Source organism: Recurvomyces mirabilis (genome assembly GCF_035927965.1).
Source record: "Recurvomyces mirabilis strain CCFEE 5264 chromosome Unknown scaffold_14, whole genome shotgun sequence".
Classification (NCBI taxonomy): domain Eukaryota; kingdom Fungi; phylum Ascomycota; class Dothideomycetes; order Mycosphaerellales; family Teratosphaeriaceae; genus Recurvomyces; species Recurvomyces mirabilis.
This window is the reverse complement of record NW_027041948.1, coordinates 39,984-58,606: the sequence shown is the minus strand read 5'-3', so window position 1 is coordinate 58,606 and position 18,623 is coordinate 39,984. Positions and strand designations below refer to the sequence as shown.

Genomic DNA, 18,623 nt, shown 5'->3' with positions numbered 1-18,623 from the left:
GGATGGGAAGGTGGAGTGAATGTCAATATTTTCCTAGTTGTCTGCTCCAAAGCATTGTCATCTCTTAGCATCATTATCTAGAAGTAATCATACTACTACCGCAACCATGACAGTAACAAAACTCCCTTTCCACGCCGACCACATCGGCTCCCTCATCCGCCCAACCGCCGTCTCCGACGCCCAAGATTCATTCGATGCCGGCAAGATCAGCCAACAAGAACTTCGGTCAACCCAGCAAAAGGCGATCCAAGACATCGTCAAGAAACAACAAGACCATAATGTCCGCGCCCTCTGCTCCGGAGAATTCGACAGGAAATACTACTTCTCCGGTTTCTTCGAGAAACTCGAGGGCTTCAAGGAGGTATCTCCGGTACCATGGGATCTTGCACGCTTGAGTGCGGCCCCCATCGCGGCGTTGAAGAAGGCCGGGAAACAATATCCTATGGCTGCTATTTGCGAGGGGAAGATCAAGTACGTCGAGTCGCCGTATCTGGATAACTGGAAGTTGTTAAGGGAGTGCATACCAAAAGAGCAATGGAAAGATTGCAAGTTCACCATGCCACCGCCTTGCTACTTCCACCTGAGATTGGCGAAGGGGAAGTGCTATAATACGGATGTGTATAAGAACGATGAGGAGTTCTTTGAAGACTTGGCCAAGGCGTATAGGCAGGAGATCAAGACGTTGTATGGAGAAGGTCTGAGGAATCTGCAAATCGACGATCCGACTTTGGCGTATTTCTGCTCGGATGATATGTTGTCCGGTTTGAGGGATGATGGAGAGGATACCGACAAGATGTTCCAGGCGTATCTGAAGGCGCACAATGATTGCATTGCTGAGAGGCCAGATGACATGCATGTTGGTCTCCATGTCTGCAGAGGTGAGTTCGAATTATGCTGCGTGTTCTGGTGAGACGACACATTGACTGATCCCGTGAAGGCAACTTCTCGAAGTCAATGCACTTCAGCGAGGGTTCTTATGAGAAAATCGCCGAGCAATTCTTCAAGACGCTGAACTACGACACCTTCTACCTTGAATACGATAATCCGCGATCCGGCGGCTTTGAACCTTTGCGCTTCTTGCCTAACCACAAGAACGTTGTTCTCGGTGTCGTCACAACCAAGGAACCAGAGCTAGAAGACAAGCAAGTCATCGTCGACCGCGTAAAGCAAGCGGCTGAGATTATCGCCAAGGGTCAAGGTAGGAGTGTGAAAGAGGCGATGGAGAATATCGGCATTTCGCCGCAGTGTGGGTTCGCTTCCGTCGCTGTTGGTGCCGAGGGCATGACAGAGGAGAAGATGTTCGCCAAATTGAAGCTTGTTAAGGATGTTGCTAAGGAGCTGTGGCCTGACAGACCTTGATGAGTAGCGATGTCATTGGACTGGTGAATTTGGTTCTTGCATTTCAACACTTGCATGATGGGTGGGCAGCATTTCAACGAGCTGGATGGTGCATGGCGTCGATGCGAATGACGTGTTACAATTATGATAGTCCTAGCCTACGAACTCGCACGGCATGCGTGCCACCATGACGGTGCACGTCGTGTTTGGTTGTACGATGGTACTTGACACGTGAAAGTCGCATGGCATGCTCGGTGTCCTTCACATGCGATTCTGCGGCTCTTCGATTGTTTCGTGGATGGCATCGATCGCCACTCGTTGAGCCTATCATGTTAAGCTACGCAAGCAGGTGGACAAGTCTCTCCACTCGACCGTGTGCTCGTGAGCTTATCATTTCGAGCCGCATCACGAAAGCAGGACGATACGACGTTTATGCCCGCCATGTATCCGCACATGGCAGATTGGTCGTCCCGTCTCTTCGGACTTGAAGTCTGCTGATCCATAGCGGTGAGATGGGATGCCTTCCCGGCTTTTAATCGTGTCTTGGGCGCCAAGTCTCTATTCGTTGAGACGATGACCACTCTCTGGTCCGAACACGTTGCGACAAGCTGGGCACTAGCGGGACCCAAATCGCCTCTGGGCGATGGCAATCGATAGCCGTTTGCCTTCCTATCAGATCAAAAGCGTTCGCGGATGTGTGTAGAAATAGTCAGGGAGGAATACTATGGTTCCTGAAGGGCGTATCTGCATGTCAGCCAGGAAGAAAGTGTGCATGTCTGACAGCTGCTCAATGCAATGGCATGTCCAGATCCCGGTGGGGCGATCGTTCAATGATGATATGCAGGGTCTAGTCCCCTCCGCCCAAAAATCTGGACAGAGCAGACCGCACCTTGGAAATCAGCTAACAAAACTATTCCCACCGACTGCACTCTCTCTTCCTTGCTCCACAACATCAGAGTCGTTCTTTTGCCAGATACATTCGTCCTGAATCTTGGGCAGCGCGTGTCCTTCGCTTTCATACAAGCATTATCACAGATCTCCCACCCCAACATCGCCAAGTCAACGCCTCAACGAGAAAAGACAGTTGTTACCACATTCGCTGTGTCATCTTGGAGTGTCTTCGTCTTGAGACAACATCAGGACACCACCACCACCACCACCGACATCCACGACCACTCATCCACGATGAGCACAGCAACTCTGCGCGGCAGAGCTCCTCTGCGGCGCAATGTGTCCGCAGTCGAATCCGTCTCATCCACCTCGGACAACTCTTCCCTCAGCACACCTACTGAGTCGCCGACAGCCTCGGCATCCTCCACCTCCCTCTCGTCCATGGATTCCGACGAGGATCTTCAGCAAAAAGAGTCGAGCCGCCAGCTCGTAGACACATACGGCAACGAGTTTAAGCTGCCCGATTACACAATCAACGACATCCGCAATGCCATCCCCAAGCACTGCTTCGAGCGTTCCGCCTTCCGCGGCCTGGCCTACGTCGCTCGTGATATGGCCACCTTGGCTGGTACTTTCTACCTCTTCAACGCATACTGCACACCCGAGTATGTGCCCTCGTACCCGCTCCGAGCGGCACTCTGGGCCGGCTACACTGTCATTCAGGGCCTGGTAGGTACCGGTCTCTGGGTCCTGGCTCACGAGTGCGGTCACCAGTCCTTCTCGCCAAACAAGACGCTCAACGACACCGTCGGCTGGATCTGCCACTCCGCTCTTCTGGTGCCATACTTCAGCTGGAAGATCAGCCACGGCAAGCACCACAAGGCTACTGGCAACATGGAGCGCGACATGGTGTTCATCCCACGCACTCGTGAGACACACGCCGCTAAGTCTGGATTCCTGCTCCATGAGATGCATGAGCTGCTGGAGGAGACGCCGATCTACACCGCACTCATGCTCATCGGTCAGCAGCTCGTCGGATGGCAATACTACCTCCTCGCCAATGTCACTGGTCACAACAACCATGCCAAGCAGCCAGAGGGCAAGGGCGCCGGCAAGAACAACGGCGACTTCAGCGTCAACCACTTCATCCCAAGCAGCCCGTTGTACGAGCGTAAGGATGAGAAGCTCATCTTGTTGTCCGACCTTGGTCTCTTGATCACCGGCTCAATCCTGTTCCTGGTCGGGCGCAACTACGGTCTCACCAATCTCCTTGTGTGGTATTTTGTGCCATACTTCTGGGTTCACCACTGGCTAGTCGCCATCACCTTCCTCCAGCACACCGACCCATCGCTTCCCCACTATAGTGGCGAATCCTGGAACTTCGCTCGTGGTGCCGCCGCAACTATCGACCGCGAGTTCGGTTTCATCGGTCGTCAGATCTTCCACGGAATCATCGAGACTCACGTACTGCATCACTACGTTTCCACCATCCCCTTCTACCACGCCGACGAGGCCACCGAGGCCATCAAGCCAATCATGGGACAGCATTACCGTGCGGATGTCGAGGGTGGCTCCGTAGGGTTCCTCAAGTCGATCTACAAGAGTGCGAGGTGGTGCCAGTGGGTCGAGCCAAACGAGGGTGCGAAGGGTGAGAATAAGGGCGTGATGTTCTTCCGCAACAGGAACGGCCTGGGTGTGGCGCCTGCGAAGCTCGATGCTTCAAGCTAGAAGAGCAGGATGGTGCAGGTCGAAGACGATAACGAGTAAAGATCCAGCGAGCCACTACGGCCGGATCCGCGTGGAAGATGACTTAGAGGTTATGATATGTGTCTCTCGTTCAAGCGGGCTCTGGTGGATTGCGCTTTAGCGCGGTGTTGTTGTGGGAAAGCCTTTGGTGATTGAACATTTTTGTCCTTGGTTGTTACTAGACGGCTAGAGTCGGCCATAGACACCAGATTTAGATGCCCATTTGTGGCAATAATCTTCAGAACTTGGAAGCGGTTCCTCATGTTCAATTGAATCAGGTCGAAGATGCAGAGCTTCGGATGAAGCTGGGTTGCTAGACGGCAGATATGTCTAGTGTCATCCACACCTGATGCTCGCGTGACATCAGGCGCTCGGATTCGCTCATGCGTGTGCTCTCTTTTGTGCAACCTTCGAGCTTGAACTTCTTCAATGTAATACCGCGGTCTTCTTGAAAATGAGAATCTGCACGGCGGCTGCAAGATCTTGCTTGATAAGAGTGTCAGGCAATGATGGAAATCGATGACAGTACCGGATTCATGAGCGTATGAGAATAACAACATGGTGCGCCACACCAGTGCGTACGGAGATACAGCGAAGACTATCGTGATACATTTCTCATGATATCATGGCATGGGCACCATAGCCTGACCAACAGCCCACTCCTCTGCCCTCGAGCTCAGGACGGCGCAGCAGGGTAACATCCATACCGAGCATCACCACTATCCCACCCGATACATTCCCAGCACGTCAACAGATTGCCCGGATCAAGCGTCTTCTTCATAGACAACAGCTTATCGTATTTCTCCTGGCCCCAGAAAGCCTGGATATAATTATCCTGGAACACGTCCGCTTCATTTTGGTACGCTCCACTGTTCGGCGCCACTCCCTCTAGGATCTTGGCGGCAGAGTGTGCTGATGCGAAGGCCTTGTTGATGGTGCCTACGTCGGCATTATTGGCAAAGGCTTGGCCGACAATGACATGCCAGAGTGTATCGCGCCATGCTGGAGTGACCGAGGAAGCGACCGTGTCGTTGTCCGGATATGAGGACGGCGCCGTGACGAGGAACTGGTACGGTGCACCGTAGCTCACGACCTTTAGGTCCGGGTTGGCTGTCGTGCCGGTAATGGGCTCGACTTGTTTCCCGACTTGCTCCAGTGCAGTGGTCAGGCTTTGCTGGCCGCTGGTAGAAGTGAAGAGTGATCTCGGCATCAGACGGCTGCCTACTGCGAGACCAATCCCGACTTTCTCCTCGTTGGGAAGGAGGTATTGGTTGTATGCCTGGTAGAAGGACGGACTAGTATCGACTTCGTTGTTCAACGCGATGTTACCTAGAGAAGCGACGTAATCGGTCATCGGCTTGATACTGGCGACTGCCTCCGCATGGGTAAGTTTGGGATTGAAGAGCACGAGACCGCTGACGAGTATGGACATTGCACCGGGTGAGATATACCCGCCCCATCCATCTTTGGCCCATTGATCGCCATTCTGGACAGCGACGGCGATGAACTTGTTGATGCTGTCCAGATCAGCAGACAAGAAGCGTATATACGCCACCTGGAGTTGCGTCTTCGGATGCGCAGTCGTAGTCATCTCGATGTTGACGCCGAAGGTGGACCCGCCGCCTCCTCGCAAGGCGAAGAAGATGTCCTGATTCTGGCAGCGATTGGCGGTCACATATGTCCCGTTCGGCAGGACTGCCTTGATCTGCAGTACATTGTCGACGCCGAGGCCGAGAGTGTTGCACAGGGCGCCATGGCCTCCGCCACTGATCCAGCCTCCGACTGCGCCTACGGTGCGTGAGGAGCCACCTACGATCGTGATACCATTGGCCTCGGCGAAGCTGTAAAGGTCACCGAAACCCTGTCCAGCTCCCATGGTGACGCCATCGGCTGCGGGTGCAGTACAGCCGTCTGGGACAAAGTTCCTCGTCAACTTCATGGCGGGCTGTAAGTTGTGTGTCCACAGTGCCAGGGAGTTGGGAGCGGATGAGCGGCCTTTGTAGTCGTGGCCGGAGTTCTTGATTACGAGTGGAATGCCTGTCTTGTTCACGAAGGCCAGAGTGGCCTGGACATCGGAGACTGCTTGGACATCGACATAGTAGTCTGGTGTAGCGCCTTGCCTACAGTTGGCTGGTGGAGTGTAGTACAATGGATCTTGAGGCAGGTTGAAGTCGAGACCGCACTCTTGGGCTGTGGCTTGACAGTATCCCCAGTTCGTCTGTTCAAGATGTGAGACAGGAATGTGTGGAGCTCTTGCCGCAACATACTTACATTCATGTATCCGCCAGGCTGACTGGCTACGTAGACTTCATCTGTGTAGCCGTTTTGGATAGCAGAGCATTGAGCAGTGTTTGGTGCTGATGTCTTGCCTTCATACAGACTGTAGCATGGCTTGGCGAACGGATAGTTGACATGCAGTCGACCATTGACGGACTGGTTGAACGACACCCATTGCGCAACGGTGATGGACGATATGGGCGTTGACGCTCTGCGTTGGGGACCCGTCGGTGCTGCTATGGTCCCACATGCTGCCAGCAGCAGGCTGGTGATGAATCGTAGGTAGGTCATGTTCGAATCTGAGATGAATACGACTCTAGGTCAGGGTCTACGTGCTGGCCATCGCAAGCATCATATCTATAGCTGGCTGAGCCACCATACAGTGCCATGCCGAGGCTGGAGAACATCTGCGGCAGTTCTCAAGAGCTTCATGGTTACAGTGCATAGCACTAAATGCGCCTCGAAGGTGTAATATATGTAGTAAACTGAATACGTGCCGCGGTGTATCTATTGTGTGTCCGGGTACTGGGTGGAAGTCGTCGAAGATCGACAAGAATATGCAAGCCAATGTCACTAGCGTGGAGCGTTACTTCCCGAAGGAGTATCGCAAGCTAGAGCAAGAGCCTAAAAGCCTTGTGATCGACGACGTCCGAAGACGGACTGAGAAGATCTGCCGGGTGCAGGCGTAAGCGTGAATTCTATTGTCGGACGTCGTTGTGGAATTACTCACGACAAGCAGTTGACCAGGATAATTGAACACCGTCCTTTTCCAGTCGATATTGAAGGAGCTATTCGTCTTCTCCTTCTATCATCCCTTTCTTCTCAGTTTCAAGATGAGTGGTGTGGTTGGGATGGCTTGCCGTAAGTGCCAAAGTTCTACAGAGTCCTTCATGTCGGCCATCTTCATCCTCTGCACCCCTCACCTCAAATGGGACTGCGCTGTACTAAGAGGCTACCAGTATAGCAGGGGTCATGTTCTGCCCGTTCTCAGCTTCTACACAGCTTCCCACGTACTCCTCACTCCTGCCACCTTTCGCGACGAGGCAGCGGTCCCTTTTCAACCATCCACTCCTCATCATCTTCATGCCACTGACCAGGATGCAAGCAAGGACAGCCAGGACGGCGACACTCCAGGCTGTTGAGACACATCTTCCGCACGCAACGCTCTCCAACATCCTTGCAGCTCTGGCATTGACCCCGGTAGTCGCAATGACTGCTTGTCAACCAGCAACGTACGCATATGGCTTTTCGACGATAGCGCATGGAGTCGATGTCGTCGACGGGTGGGCTTCGCTTTCTTGGATTGACACTGGTGCTTCGAGATGCGCTGTAGCCTTCTTGGTCGTTGGAAAGCAGTCTGCGATTCGTGTTGATGTCCTGGGCAGACGGCGAGGCTTGAGCTTCTTGCCTGTGTCCTGGCGACTCGCCATCTTCGCTCACATTTCGATATGCTTTTGTCTTGGAATCGTAGCGCTGAGCGTTATCGAATGGTGCGATTGGCCTCGGAATCCATGCGACGGGCAGTAAGTCCACGAATCGAATCTTCGTTGTACGCCACTTGAGAGCCTCTTCCTGACTTCCAGCACCGACTCTCATGTCGTCGTCGAGCATGTCTACCCAGTCTTTGTGTGAGCTTGGTAAGCGTGAGAACCGGGAGACCTGGATCCGCCTGGATGGTGCCCGTATTACACCTGTCGCAAGCTCTTGGGGCGTGTCTCGGAGCTCGTTGCGTGATGTAGCTGGCTCTACGTTGTGGAGCGAGAAGGGCGAGCCAGCATTTCCATCTGGTGGTGTGGCGGCTGATGAATCGTGGTGTGTTTCCTGCACCTTTGACTGATCTGGTGTCCTGGGAATCATGTCACTCAGCAACCGCCGCTCAAGCTCCGCCTTCTCCCTCCTCAATACATTGATACGCCTATCTTTGTCTCGAGTTTCGTCCACCAAATACCGAATACGTTTCCTAGAAGCCTCTACCTCAACCCTTCCTTCTCTATTCTCCTGCTTCAGCCGATCCACGTCTGCCTGCATAGCTTTGACAGCCGCGAGGAAGGTCTCCGATTCCATGGCTTCTTGGGTGGCGGCCGTCTGTTGCTTGTTGTTCGTCTTACAGCTGGTCTTGAAAACAGAAGATCGGCTACCGGGAGTGTTACAGTTGGTACCAGGCTCAAAACAATGTTGTTGGGTCTGCAAAGCTCGGGGCCAAATCTCAATGAAGCTTTGACGTTTGTGGTGCCTTCCCAAACGAGCTGTCTGTCGTCTAGGCAGCCATAAGCCCCACTAGCACCCCCATTGAAATTGCTCGATCCGTGTGAGAGATTTTGCAATCGACGGTGCTGGCGCTGGACTCCTGCAGGCATCCGAAGTGGAACTGCAAGTAGCCGTCCCAGAGCCATGAAGCAAGAAGCGTCAACATTTCGTCCACAACACCTTTGCTCGAAATCAATCCATGTGGTCTGACTAGTCGCTTGAAACAGCACCACGCTATCTTCGATGTCCGCTATCACAATGGTGCTCTTACGCGGTGCCTATACTATCTCGCATTTTACGGTCATCATAATTCTTCGAAGCGAAGGGCATCATTCCCAAGCATCATCGAACTCACTATTACCAGCATCTTACCACACTGCTCCTGCGAATTTTCGGGCGTCCACACCTTTTCACACCAAAAGAACGACAAACAGAGGTCAGCGAACAAAAGGAATCTCGCATTCGGAAGACGAAACATTCGACCACCCGTGCGTGCGGTACGGCCAGCCGCAGTATCAACATCAGGATATTCGGCCCCGAAACTCCCCATCTTCCTTCCTTCAGCTTGCTAGCTGTCTAGGGCAGAACAATTTCGGCGCCTCTGATGGATTACACGGCGCAGATGCCGCCTCGCGATAGTGTCGCCATTGGACTTGACTTAGCTTCGGGATTGGGTGATTCGGGCCCTTGTACCTACCGGACGGCCGCAAAGGGCAGTGCATGGAGCAGAAGCAAAGGGTCGAGTAAGGTACTCGCATACTGTAGATTATGGTCGTGTGCTTGTTTGAATGGGATATAGGTACAGAGACGCCGCACCCTCCCTTCCGTTTACTCCATCACAACTCATCACGTACATAAGCCCATCGTACCAGCACATCTACCAACTCACAGCACCTGCACCGCAACAATACCACACAGAATCAAGCTCAATACAAAGACCACACCTTTCAAGAAACAAAAATGCACCAAGCGCAAGTCGAAGCCTGGGGTTCAGCACCCAGATACATCTCTGTCCCGGACCTCCCACCCCCAGCCGAAGACGAGATTCGCATCAAAGTCCTCGCAGCCGGCGTGTAAGTCATACCCCATACCAAACCCAATACCCGCACTCCAATCCAAGTAGACTCAAACTTACACGCAACCAGCCACCAAGTCGTCCGCTCCCGCGCCTCCGGAAAACACTACACCTCCGGCACGCCCCCCCACATCCCCGGCGTGGACGGCATAGGCGAGACGGAAGATGGAAAGAGAGTCTACTGGTTTAGTCTGGACCGGGGTTGTTTCGCCGAGTGGGTGAATATGCCTAAGCGGAATATTAGGATGTTGCCCGAAGGGACGGATCCTGTGCAAGCGGCGGCTGTGATCAATCCGGCGCTGAGCAGTTGGATGGCGTTTCAGAGTCGAGTCAATCTGCCTTTGCCACAAGGGTTTAGTGTGCTGATTCTTGGTGCTACGTTGGCGAGTGGGAGGGTGGCCGTGGAAATCGCGAGGGGGTTTGGGGCGGGGAAGGTGGTGGGGGTTGCGAGGGATAGAGGTAAGCTTGGGTCTGTGGAGGGGTTGGATGAGAGGATCGTGGTGGCTGAGAAAGTGGAGGAGACGGATTTCAGCAAGTTTGGAGATGTGGATGTGATACTCGACTATGTGTACGGTCCTCTCGGAGCCCACTGCCTGGCCTCACTCATGAGCAGGAAGCCGACAAGCTATGTCCATATTGGCATGCTATCAGGCCAGGATCTGGTACTTCCCGGGGCGGTGATTCGTAGCAAGAATCTGACGATTAGGGGTTCCGGGCCGGGAAGTTGGGCGATGCATGAGATGGCGGAGTCTATTGATGGGTTGTTGGGGTTGGTGAAGAGGATTCCGAAGCAGCCGATTAAGGCGGCGAAGTTGGAGGATATCGAGACGGTGTGGGGAGAAGGTGTTAAGGAGGGGAGGCTTGTGTTTGTGCCGTGAAGTGAGAGTGTAGAGGGATGTGATAGAAGTGTGGATAGTTTGATAGCATTAATTACTGCGTTGCTTTCGGCCATGCACTTGTCATGCTGCGCTCGCATGATTGTGATAATGCCGTGCCGCTTTCGAGTATTTGCACTGCCCGATGAAACTGTGAAGGGGATTTGTAATCTGATATAGATGTAGCGACCGTCGGTAAGGAGCATCTTTCGTCGAATCCCGCGTGACCGCAGAGACTCTCCATATATCCAGCTACGGCGCACGCGATACGGTGCTCTCCGAACATTTAGCAGAGGCCCATCCACGTAGACATATTGCTCGGAAAAGGAATATGAGTGGAGGGCCTACAATAAAAAACGTCGTTGAATGAGTTATGGAGAGGAAGGAGAAAGGGTTGTGGGAAGGGCGAGAAAGTTTTGTATTCGCTTGCTTTGCGGCTCTGTGGAGGTGAGTACTGGTGCTGGCCAATCAGAGGAGGAGGACTTTCGATGACCTGTGCTTGTCTCCATATCGCCGCTTTCACGTTGCTGTAGAGTGTAGATATTGCCACCACCGGCATCTCTCACCTTCACTCTCCACTCACCCATCCATTCACTCTTCCACCGGCGCGACAAGATGGTGCGGCAGCAGGTCCTGCAGTCGCTGCGGCGGACACAGCGTTTGGCACAGCTCAATGGCAGTCGGACATTCAGCAGCAGCGCGAGAAGGGCAGCGGAGGTCGAGCTCACGGTTGATGTATGGCACGCTAATATACGCACAATGATATTGCTTGGTAATAGTGCTGATTGTGTATATGATGACAGGGCAAAAAAGTGTCCATCGAAGCCGGGTCCGCGCTCATCCAGGCGTGCGAAAAGGCAGGAGCGACCATCCCCCGCTACTGCTACCACGAGAAACTCATGATCGCCGGCAACTGCAGAATGTGTCTAGTCGAGGTGGAGCGGGCGCCGAAACCCGTGGCGTCGTGCGCGTGGCCGGTGCAGCCGGGCATGGTGGTCAAGACGGATAGTCCTTTGGCACACAAGGCGAGGGAAGGCGTGATGGAGTTCTTGCTCGCTAATCATCCGCTTGATTGCCCCATTTGTGATCAGGGTGGCGAGTGTGATTTGCAGGATCAGAGTATGCGGTATGGTTCCGATCGAGGACGCTTTCATGAGACGGTGGGGAAGAGGGCGGTCGAGGATAAGAATATTGGCCCATTGGTTAAGGTCAGAATTTCCGTGAGATCTCAGGATGTGGACATGGCTGATATGACTGTAGACATCCATGAACCGCTGCATCCACTGCACACGATGCATTCGTTTCGCCAACGATGTGGCTGGTGCTCCTGAACTAGGCTCGACTGGACGTGGCAACGACATCCAAATCGGCACATACCTCGAGACTGCTCTCGACACCGAACTTTCTGGCAATGTCATCGATCTCTGCCCTGTTGGTGCTCTCACATCAAAGCCTTACGCCTTCCGAGCACGACCATGGGAACTCAACCACACCGAATCTATTGACGTGCTTGACGGCCTTGGCAGCAACATCCGCATCGATGCTCGAGGTCTACAGGTCATGCGCATCTTGCCACGACTGAACGACGACATCAACGAGGAATGGATCAACGATAAGTCCCGATTTGCATGCGACGGCTTGAGCACACAACGCCTCACCACACCACTGATCCGACGAGACAACCAGTTCCAGCCTGCAACTTGGGAGCAAGCACTTGTAGAGGTCAGCGAGAAATTCAAGGCGCTCGCACCCAAGGGTGATGAGGTCAAATTTGTTGCTGGCCAATTGGTTGAAGTTGAAACCCTTGTCGCCGCAAAGGACTTGGCCAACAAGCTCGGCTCAGAGAATTTCGCTCTCGATCAACCTCAGGGTTCAGCACCCCTCGCTCACGGTCTCGACGTCCGCTCAAACTACGCTTTCAACTCAAAGATCACTGGCGTAGAAGAAGCCGATCGCATCCTCCTCATTGGCACGAACCCTCGCTGGGAAGCCGCCTTACTCAACGCCCGTATCCGTAAACAATGGATGCGGTCCGACCTTGAAGTCGGCGTGGTGGGAGAGGACTTCGAATCGATCTTCGACTACCGCAAACTCGGCGCCAATGCTAGTGACTTGAAATCTGTGCTTTCCGGAGATTTCGGCAAGGAGCTGATGAATGCTGAGAGGCCGATGATCATCGTTGGCTCTGGCGCCGTAGAGCACGAAGACGCCAAAGCTATCTTCGAGACTATCGGTGGCTTCGTGGACAAGAACAAATCTAAATTCATCCAACAAGAATGGAACGGCTACAACGTCCTCCAACGCGCCGCTTCGAGAACAGGAGCGTACGAAATTGGCTGGTCCGTCCACAACCCAGAGACCGCAAAGCAAACCCCCAAAATCATCTGGCTCCTCGGCGCCGACGAAATTTCCCAAGAAGACATCCCCAAAGACGCGTTCGTGATCTACCAGGGACACCACGGTGATCGCGGCGCCCAGCTCGCCGACGTCGTCCTCCCTGGTGCAGCCTACACAGAGAAACACGGTACCTGGGTCAACACCGAAGGCCGTGTGCAGATGGGACGCGCCGCTACTAGTATCTACGGCGCGGCGCGCGAGGACTGGAAAATCATCCGCGCCGTCTCCGAGGCGCTGGGGAAACCATTACCGTATGATGATATCGAGACCCTCCGGGATCGCGCGGCGGAGATTTCGCCTGCGCTCCGATCCTACGATATTATCGAACCCGCCTCCCACGCTGTGCAGCAGTTGAGTCGGGTGCAGTTGGTTGAGCAGAATAAGGGGTCTAAGATCGGGGGTACGGCTTTCAAGCCCGTGGTTGAGAATTTCTTTTTCACGGATTCGATTTCGAGGAGTAGTCCGACGATGGCGAGGTGTTCGGCTGCGAAGGCTGCTAAGAACCCGTCGATGAACTTTCTGGCGCCGGGTGAGCCGGAGGGGCAGGTGTTTTATGGGCCGCAGGATGGGGCGGCGAGGGAGTTGGCTAGTGCGTAAGCCGGTGAAGTGTTGTAGTGAAGAGCTGGGACATTGGGTTGTGCTGCTGTGGTTATATCTTGTGGCGAGGTAGCAAATTGAGGATCTGTTCAGTTCGAGGGAGTTCGGGCGAAGTATGGTTGTGGATTTATACCTAGTGTATGTACAGCATCACAATCTATTTCCAAAGGCCTTTTTCCACATGTCTCGTCTGATCCCCACTTGCATCGGGAGAACATATCGACGGGGCTTGCTGCGACCTCCGAGCAGCATGCTGGACGCGGCTGAGATGATGGATCTCTCTTTTTCTCTGTCTCTGAGAACAGATGTCCTCTGCTTTGTGGTGAGGAAGCTGATCATCCTCTTCTCCTCCCATATCGTGCTATGGCGCGCTATGTCATGCCATGCCATGCCATCAGGGTAGCCTTCCACTCTCTGTTGCACCCGAGGTTGAGACAATTACACTGTAGCGCCGTCAAGTGCCTCCTCTTGAAAGAGCCACCGGAGGCGAGCGAGGGTCTCACCCGGAACTCTCGAGCTTGTTGTCCAACACCTGCTTGACGAGGGCATTCCGGTGCAATGTACACCCCTCTGTCCCTCCTCCGAGCTCCGACCTGATCCGAAATCGTTCCTGCTTCTCTGTCGTCCCAGATAGCTTTCGTCCCAGATAGTATTCACGCGCGTGGCCTCAAGAAGCGAATACAGTCCCAGTAATCACATCAGTACAATCCACCAGATTCGCCTTAACATTCCTCGGGACGCCGAGCGTACTCATGAATTGAAACGCACTGCTAAAACTCGCTCCCCACGCCGCTTGCGCTCCGACAAAGGACTGGAACTGCTTCCCTACCGCACTAGAGGCATTCTTACTGAGGTTGATGTCGCTTTCGAAGCGGCCGTATCCACCTCCGTTCGCCGCAGGCGAGTAAAGCGTTTCGTTGTAGTACAGGACATCCCATTGTCCTGGCGTGGTATCTTGTGGTGTACCCACCGGAATACCCTCGGCCGTCTGGAAATTGGCCTTAGAAGTCGTATGGGCACCTATCAGCGCCGCTAGATCGCGAGCAGAGAACCCTTTATCCGTGAACAGAGCGAGAATAGTATCGTGGTCTGCTCCCGGCCCGAAAGCCACAGGGAGGAGATTCGGTGGTGCCGCGGTCGTAGTGTCCTGGCGGCCGACGTAGACACGCCCGAATTGCCCGCCGGGACAGGCTTTGACGCCTAGAGCGCCCGCGACTTGGATTAGATCGGCGGCTCCTACTGCGTAGCCGAGGGCTTTGTATGCGTTGTATTTCGCTGTTAGGTTCGCGTGGAAAGGTGCTAGGCCGTCGTTGTCGGGTGTGCGGTTTATTTCTGTTGAGGAGAGGAGGAGGGAGCCGTCGGCGCCGCCGGCTGCGGGACAGTAGAAGGGGGTCTTGGTGCTGTAGGCGGCGGCGTCGTGGAAGGCGTAGCGGATTGCGCCGCGGGCTAGGTCTGTGCAGTTCCCGTCTGTGTCGCGCATTAAGGGGGCGAGGTCGGCGATTATGTTGGTCCAGAAGGTTGGGCAGGCGGTTGAGGTTGGTTTTGTTGTGGCGCAGGAGGTGCCTGTGGAGAGGGTGGAGGTTGAGAGGGTTGAGCTGGAGGTGGTTGTGGGTGTTATGGAGGCTGGAGAGGATGTGGAGGATGTGCTCGGCGTTACGGTGCTTGATGTCAGACTTGAGGTTGTGGATGTAGTGGTGGGAGCAGACGAAGAGCTTGTGCTTGTTGATATGCTTGAAGTGGACGTCAAGCTGCTGACAGAGCTGGTCGAGATCGAGATCGTAGTAGATGAGGTGCTGCCCTTGCTAGTGCCTGACACAGATGAGGTCGAAGTCGAAGAGCTTACCGCTGAGCATGCTGTCAGAAGTGGACTGCTACCAGAAATATAAAGGTTGAGCCTGTCAGGGCCACCGCAGGTTTCGGCATTATTGCCTTTGCATGGCATATAGCAGGTCGTCTGATCAGAGGCACAAGTCGCAGCATTCAGGATTGAGCTGCCACACCAACATTCTTGGCTGTACTCAGTTCCGCCAATGGTGAAGCCATTGCTTGTACAGACCGCCAAGCAATTTTCGATCGTCATATTGCTAGAACCGCCTTGTACGGACTGCTGTGTGGCCAATGTACGGTTGGCGCCGTTATCTGTCCAGCAGCCCATAGCAGTCCAGCCAGATGGTATACCTCCAGAGCCAGTGCTCGGTGGCGAGCTCACAGTCGTCTGATAGATGTTCAGCCGATCAGAGCCTCCGCAGTATTCGCTACCATTACCAGCACATAGCATGTCGCAGCCACCCGTAGCTTTCGAGCCAGTACTTCGGATTGTGCTATCACAGAAGCATTGTTGACCATACTCAAGTCCGGCATAGCTATACCCGCCAAGTTTACAAGCTGCCGTGCACTGCGAGACACTCATCCCACTCGCACCAGCTGCAACGTCCTGCGCCGTATTGAGTGTTCTCGCGTTGACAGAATCAGTATAGCATGAGACGAAAGTCCAGCCATTTGGCCCGGGGTTGGTAGACGGTCCTGAAATGGCAGCTCCGGTAGTGTAGACGCTGAGCCTATTGGGCCCGCCGCAGGTCTCCGAGGAATTGCCAGCACAAGTCATCGAGCAGTCTGTCTCTGGCTCCTTGGTGACGCCAGCTGGAAGCGCATAGTCGCAGTAGCATTCGGAGCTGTACTCAACACCAGCCACGGCAAAATTGTTCGCAGCACAGTAAGAAGTGCATGTTTCTACCGTCTGGATATCGTAGTCCGTATAAGACGGGTGCATCAAGATCCGGTTGTTTACATCGTCGTAGTAGCAACCAGCATAAGTCCAAGAAGCAGATGCTCGTCCTCCAATAGCCCCAGCAGTGACCAGAAGCAACGCAGCTGCCAACGTGAGACCCATATCGCCAGCCTTGACGAGTTACAAACACACAATAGCAAAGCGCACATCCACCTACCTCTTTAGAAGACACCTACCAAACCACCGCGGGTGGCACGACAGCCATACATACCATAAATGAAGAGGCTCTCGCGGCACCCACGCGGCCACTGGCGCCATGCAAGCAATCTCAAGCCGTGCACAAACATAGAAACGCCATGATCCCCAAGTAGGAAGCTAATATCTGGTACTTCCGTGTTTTGACAAGCTGAAGTCAGCATGTGGCTTGTCGGGTCCCAAAAAAAGGGGGGCCTACGCTTCGTCCCGCTGTTACGCGTGAACACGCTATTGTTGGTCCGTGCAGACGTTTATCAACCGGCAACAGGCGGCGAGATGTCTGGCCGGCGAGTGCCTCTGGCGAAGCGATGCACACCAGCTGCAGCTTTGTTATCATTGGGTCCATGGTCTGGCTTGATTGACGGTTGATCGGCGTTCTATAAGCTACATGCATTTGCTAGTCTACAGCACACCTCTAGTGACCCAGTCCCATTGCAATCGTCATTTTTTTATTATGTCGATACTAAGACACCTCCATCGCATCCCCATTACTATGCCCATTCACCCCACCCAGCGTCACACCACCATCCTCACCAATAAACCTCTTCTCAAACTCCGCCACGAACTTAGCACTCCTATTCGGATCATAAAAAAGCATATAGCTTCTCCGAACATCCTGCTCATCCACCTCCTTCGCTCTCCGCTTCTGAGCAAGAAGATGCGATGTCGTGATGATGTTGCTGGCATATCTCAGCCCGGTCTCCGCGCCGAACTTTGTGAGCAGCGCGAGTGCGTTGGGTGAAATGTCGATTTCTTCCTCCTGTGCTCGTATTGAGAGGATTTCGCGGATCTCGTCTTCGGAGTACGTTTGTGTGGAGATGATGACTACGCGGTCTAGAAAGTCGAGTGGTAGGCCGTGCGGACTCTTGTAGTTCGTTCCTCTAATCGTTGTGGAGCCACGATTCGATGCCATGATCACTATTGGTGCTAGTTCGTCCTCGAGTGCTCGGTTGATGAAAGAGAAGCATTCGATATCCAGCATGTGCACCTCATCGATGAAGAGCACGCCCGGCACAATCTCAGCCTTGCCTTCTTCTCGCCATTCCGCAACTTTCGTGTTGATTTGTTCTCGGACCTCACTCCTGATCTCGCCTGTATCACCTGAAAAAAGAGCGAGGAAGCCTTGCGTTCTGCTGTTGATGACGTCGATCTCATGCAGCGAGACAGTGTGAACAGTCTCCCGTCGTACTTGCAACTCACCATCGGGACATTGCACGAACTTCGTGTCCGGGCCCATGGCGTCGTAGTCTCTGCTTCTTGTGTAGCTCCGGCCCAACTTCGTTATCCTCCCGGAAGCCTTGTCGATGCTAATAACGTCTCCAGCCATGACCTTCTCTTTCGTCATGCTGTCGATCATGCGCGTGCCCATATCGTACAAGGTCTCCATATCCGTTGTCTTCAGCGTCAGCTTCCCGCTCTTGTTGCTGCCAGTGACCGATCGATCAATCTGGATCTCCACGACCTCACCCTCAATGACCTCACTCTCTTCCCGTATCCTCACACCGATGCTCTTCCTGAATGCCTGCTCAAGTGCTTCCGTCTTGCTCATCTCCAGACTGAAGATCTCTGAGCTGGCCAGCATGGTGAACGGCACATCCTCTCCCAAGCCTTTACTCATGCCTATCGCGATCGCAGTCTTTCCTGTGCTGGGTGGGCCTGATATCAAGACCGCTCGCCCAGCAATCTTGCCCTCCTTCACCATCTGCAAGATCACCGAGGCGGCCTTGCGGGCCTTTTGCTGTCCCACCAGGCCATCCGCTGTAGGTTTTGGAGTGAGTGTGTCCGGAGTGACGCCCAGACCACGGATGTGTGAATGAGCTGCGATGAGATTGAGTGACTGAGTAGTGCGCGAGTCGGAGACGGTGGCGATAGGCTATAAAGCAAGTCAGTCGATGATCGCGTGAGAAGACATTATTGCTACTGACAGCTGCCATTGCGCCGGATGTGCGCTCCCTGGCGCGAACGATGTTAGAGTCTCGCAGATCAGCAGCACTTGTGTAGAGCGATGGTCCCAGGCTGTGGTTCTCGATCTGCAATGTCGGTGATGGGTTAAGTCGGATCGTCGTGGTTTGTGATATGTTCAAGCCAAATCACGAGATTATTGGAGCAGTTCTGTATTCACAAGCTAACACCAGAAGCTCGGTCCATCTGCGGCGCGCTAGTAGATCTTAGCGTGTTTCTTACGACAGGGATCCAA

At 53.9% G+C, this 18,623-nt stretch overlaps 8 protein-coding genes across 8 annotated transcripts; 4 read left to right on the top strand and 4 right to left on the bottom strand.

Annotated features, from left to right (window-relative positions):
* Window positions 1-106: 106 nt before the first annotated feature.
* On the top strand, window positions 107-1,359 carry LTS14_005646 (uncharacterized protein; the record flags this gene model as incomplete). The annotated part of the gene is made up of 2 exons (XM_064838344.1): window positions 107-878; window positions 938-1,359. The coding sequence occupies 2 exons, from the start codon at window positions 107-109 to the stop codon at window positions 1,357-1,359; spliced, it is 1,194 nt and encodes a 397-aa protein (XP_064693798.1).
* Window positions 1,360-2,523: 1,164 nt separating this feature from the next.
* On the top strand, window positions 2,524-3,957 carry FAH12_2 (Oleate hydroxylase fah12; the record flags this gene model as incomplete). The annotated part of the gene is made up of 1 exon (XM_064838343.1): window positions 2,524-3,957. The coding sequence occupies one exon, from the start codon at window positions 2,524-2,526 to the stop codon at window positions 3,955-3,957; it is 1,434 nt and encodes a 477-aa protein (XP_064693797.1).
* Window positions 3,958-4,651: 694 nt separating this feature from the next.
* On the bottom strand, window positions 4,652-6,543 carry LTS14_005644 (uncharacterized protein; the record flags this gene model as incomplete). The annotated part of the gene is made up of 2 exons (XM_064838342.1): window positions 4,652-6,193; window positions 6,247-6,543. 2 exons carry the CDS (start codon window positions 6,541-6,543, stop codon window positions 4,652-4,654), a joined length of 1,839 nt encoding a protein of 612 aa, XP_064693796.1.
* Window positions 6,544-7,269: 726 nt separating this feature from the next.
* Window positions 7,270-8,316, bottom strand: LTS14_005643 (uncharacterized protein; the record flags this gene model as incomplete). The annotated part of the gene is made up of 1 exon (XM_064838341.1): window positions 7,270-8,316. The coding sequence occupies one exon, from the start codon at window positions 8,314-8,316 to the stop codon at window positions 7,270-7,272; it is 1,047 nt and encodes a 348-aa protein (XP_064693795.1).
* A 1,143-nt stretch (window positions 8,317-9,459) lies between these two features.
* On the top strand, window positions 9,460-10,452 carry LTS14_005642 (uncharacterized protein; the record flags this gene model as incomplete). The annotated part of the gene is made up of 2 exons (XM_064838340.1): window positions 9,460-9,572; window positions 9,645-10,452. 2 exons carry the CDS (start codon window positions 9,460-9,462, stop codon window positions 10,450-10,452), a joined length of 921 nt encoding a protein of 306 aa, XP_064693794.1.
* Window positions 10,453-11,064: 612 nt separating this feature from the next.
* NdufS1 (ndufs1 NADH-ubiquinone oxidoreductase subunit) lies at window positions 11,065-13,443 on the top strand (the record flags this gene model as incomplete). Its single annotated transcript, XM_064838339.1, has 3 exons — window positions 11,065-11,184; window positions 11,253-11,657; window positions 11,710-13,443. 3 exons carry the CDS (start codon window positions 11,065-11,067, stop codon window positions 13,441-13,443), a joined length of 2,259 nt encoding a protein of 752 aa, XP_064693793.1.
* Window positions 13,444-14,110: 667 nt separating this feature from the next.
* On the bottom strand, window positions 14,111-16,333 carry LTS14_005640 (uncharacterized protein; the record flags this gene model as incomplete). Its single annotated transcript, XM_064838338.1, has 1 exon — window positions 14,111-16,333. One exon carries the CDS (start codon window positions 16,331-16,333, stop codon window positions 14,111-14,113), a length of 2,223 nt encoding a protein of 740 aa, XP_064693792.1.
* A 556-nt stretch (window positions 16,334-16,889) lies between these two features.
* On the bottom strand, window positions 16,890-18,360 carry RVB2 (RuvB-like protein 2; the record flags this gene model as incomplete). The annotated part of the gene is made up of 2 exons (XM_064838337.1): window positions 16,890-18,299; window positions 18,352-18,360. 2 exons carry the CDS (start codon window positions 18,358-18,360, stop codon window positions 16,890-16,892), a joined length of 1,419 nt encoding a protein of 472 aa, XP_064693791.1.
* Window positions 18,361-18,623: the final 263 nt, after the last annotated feature.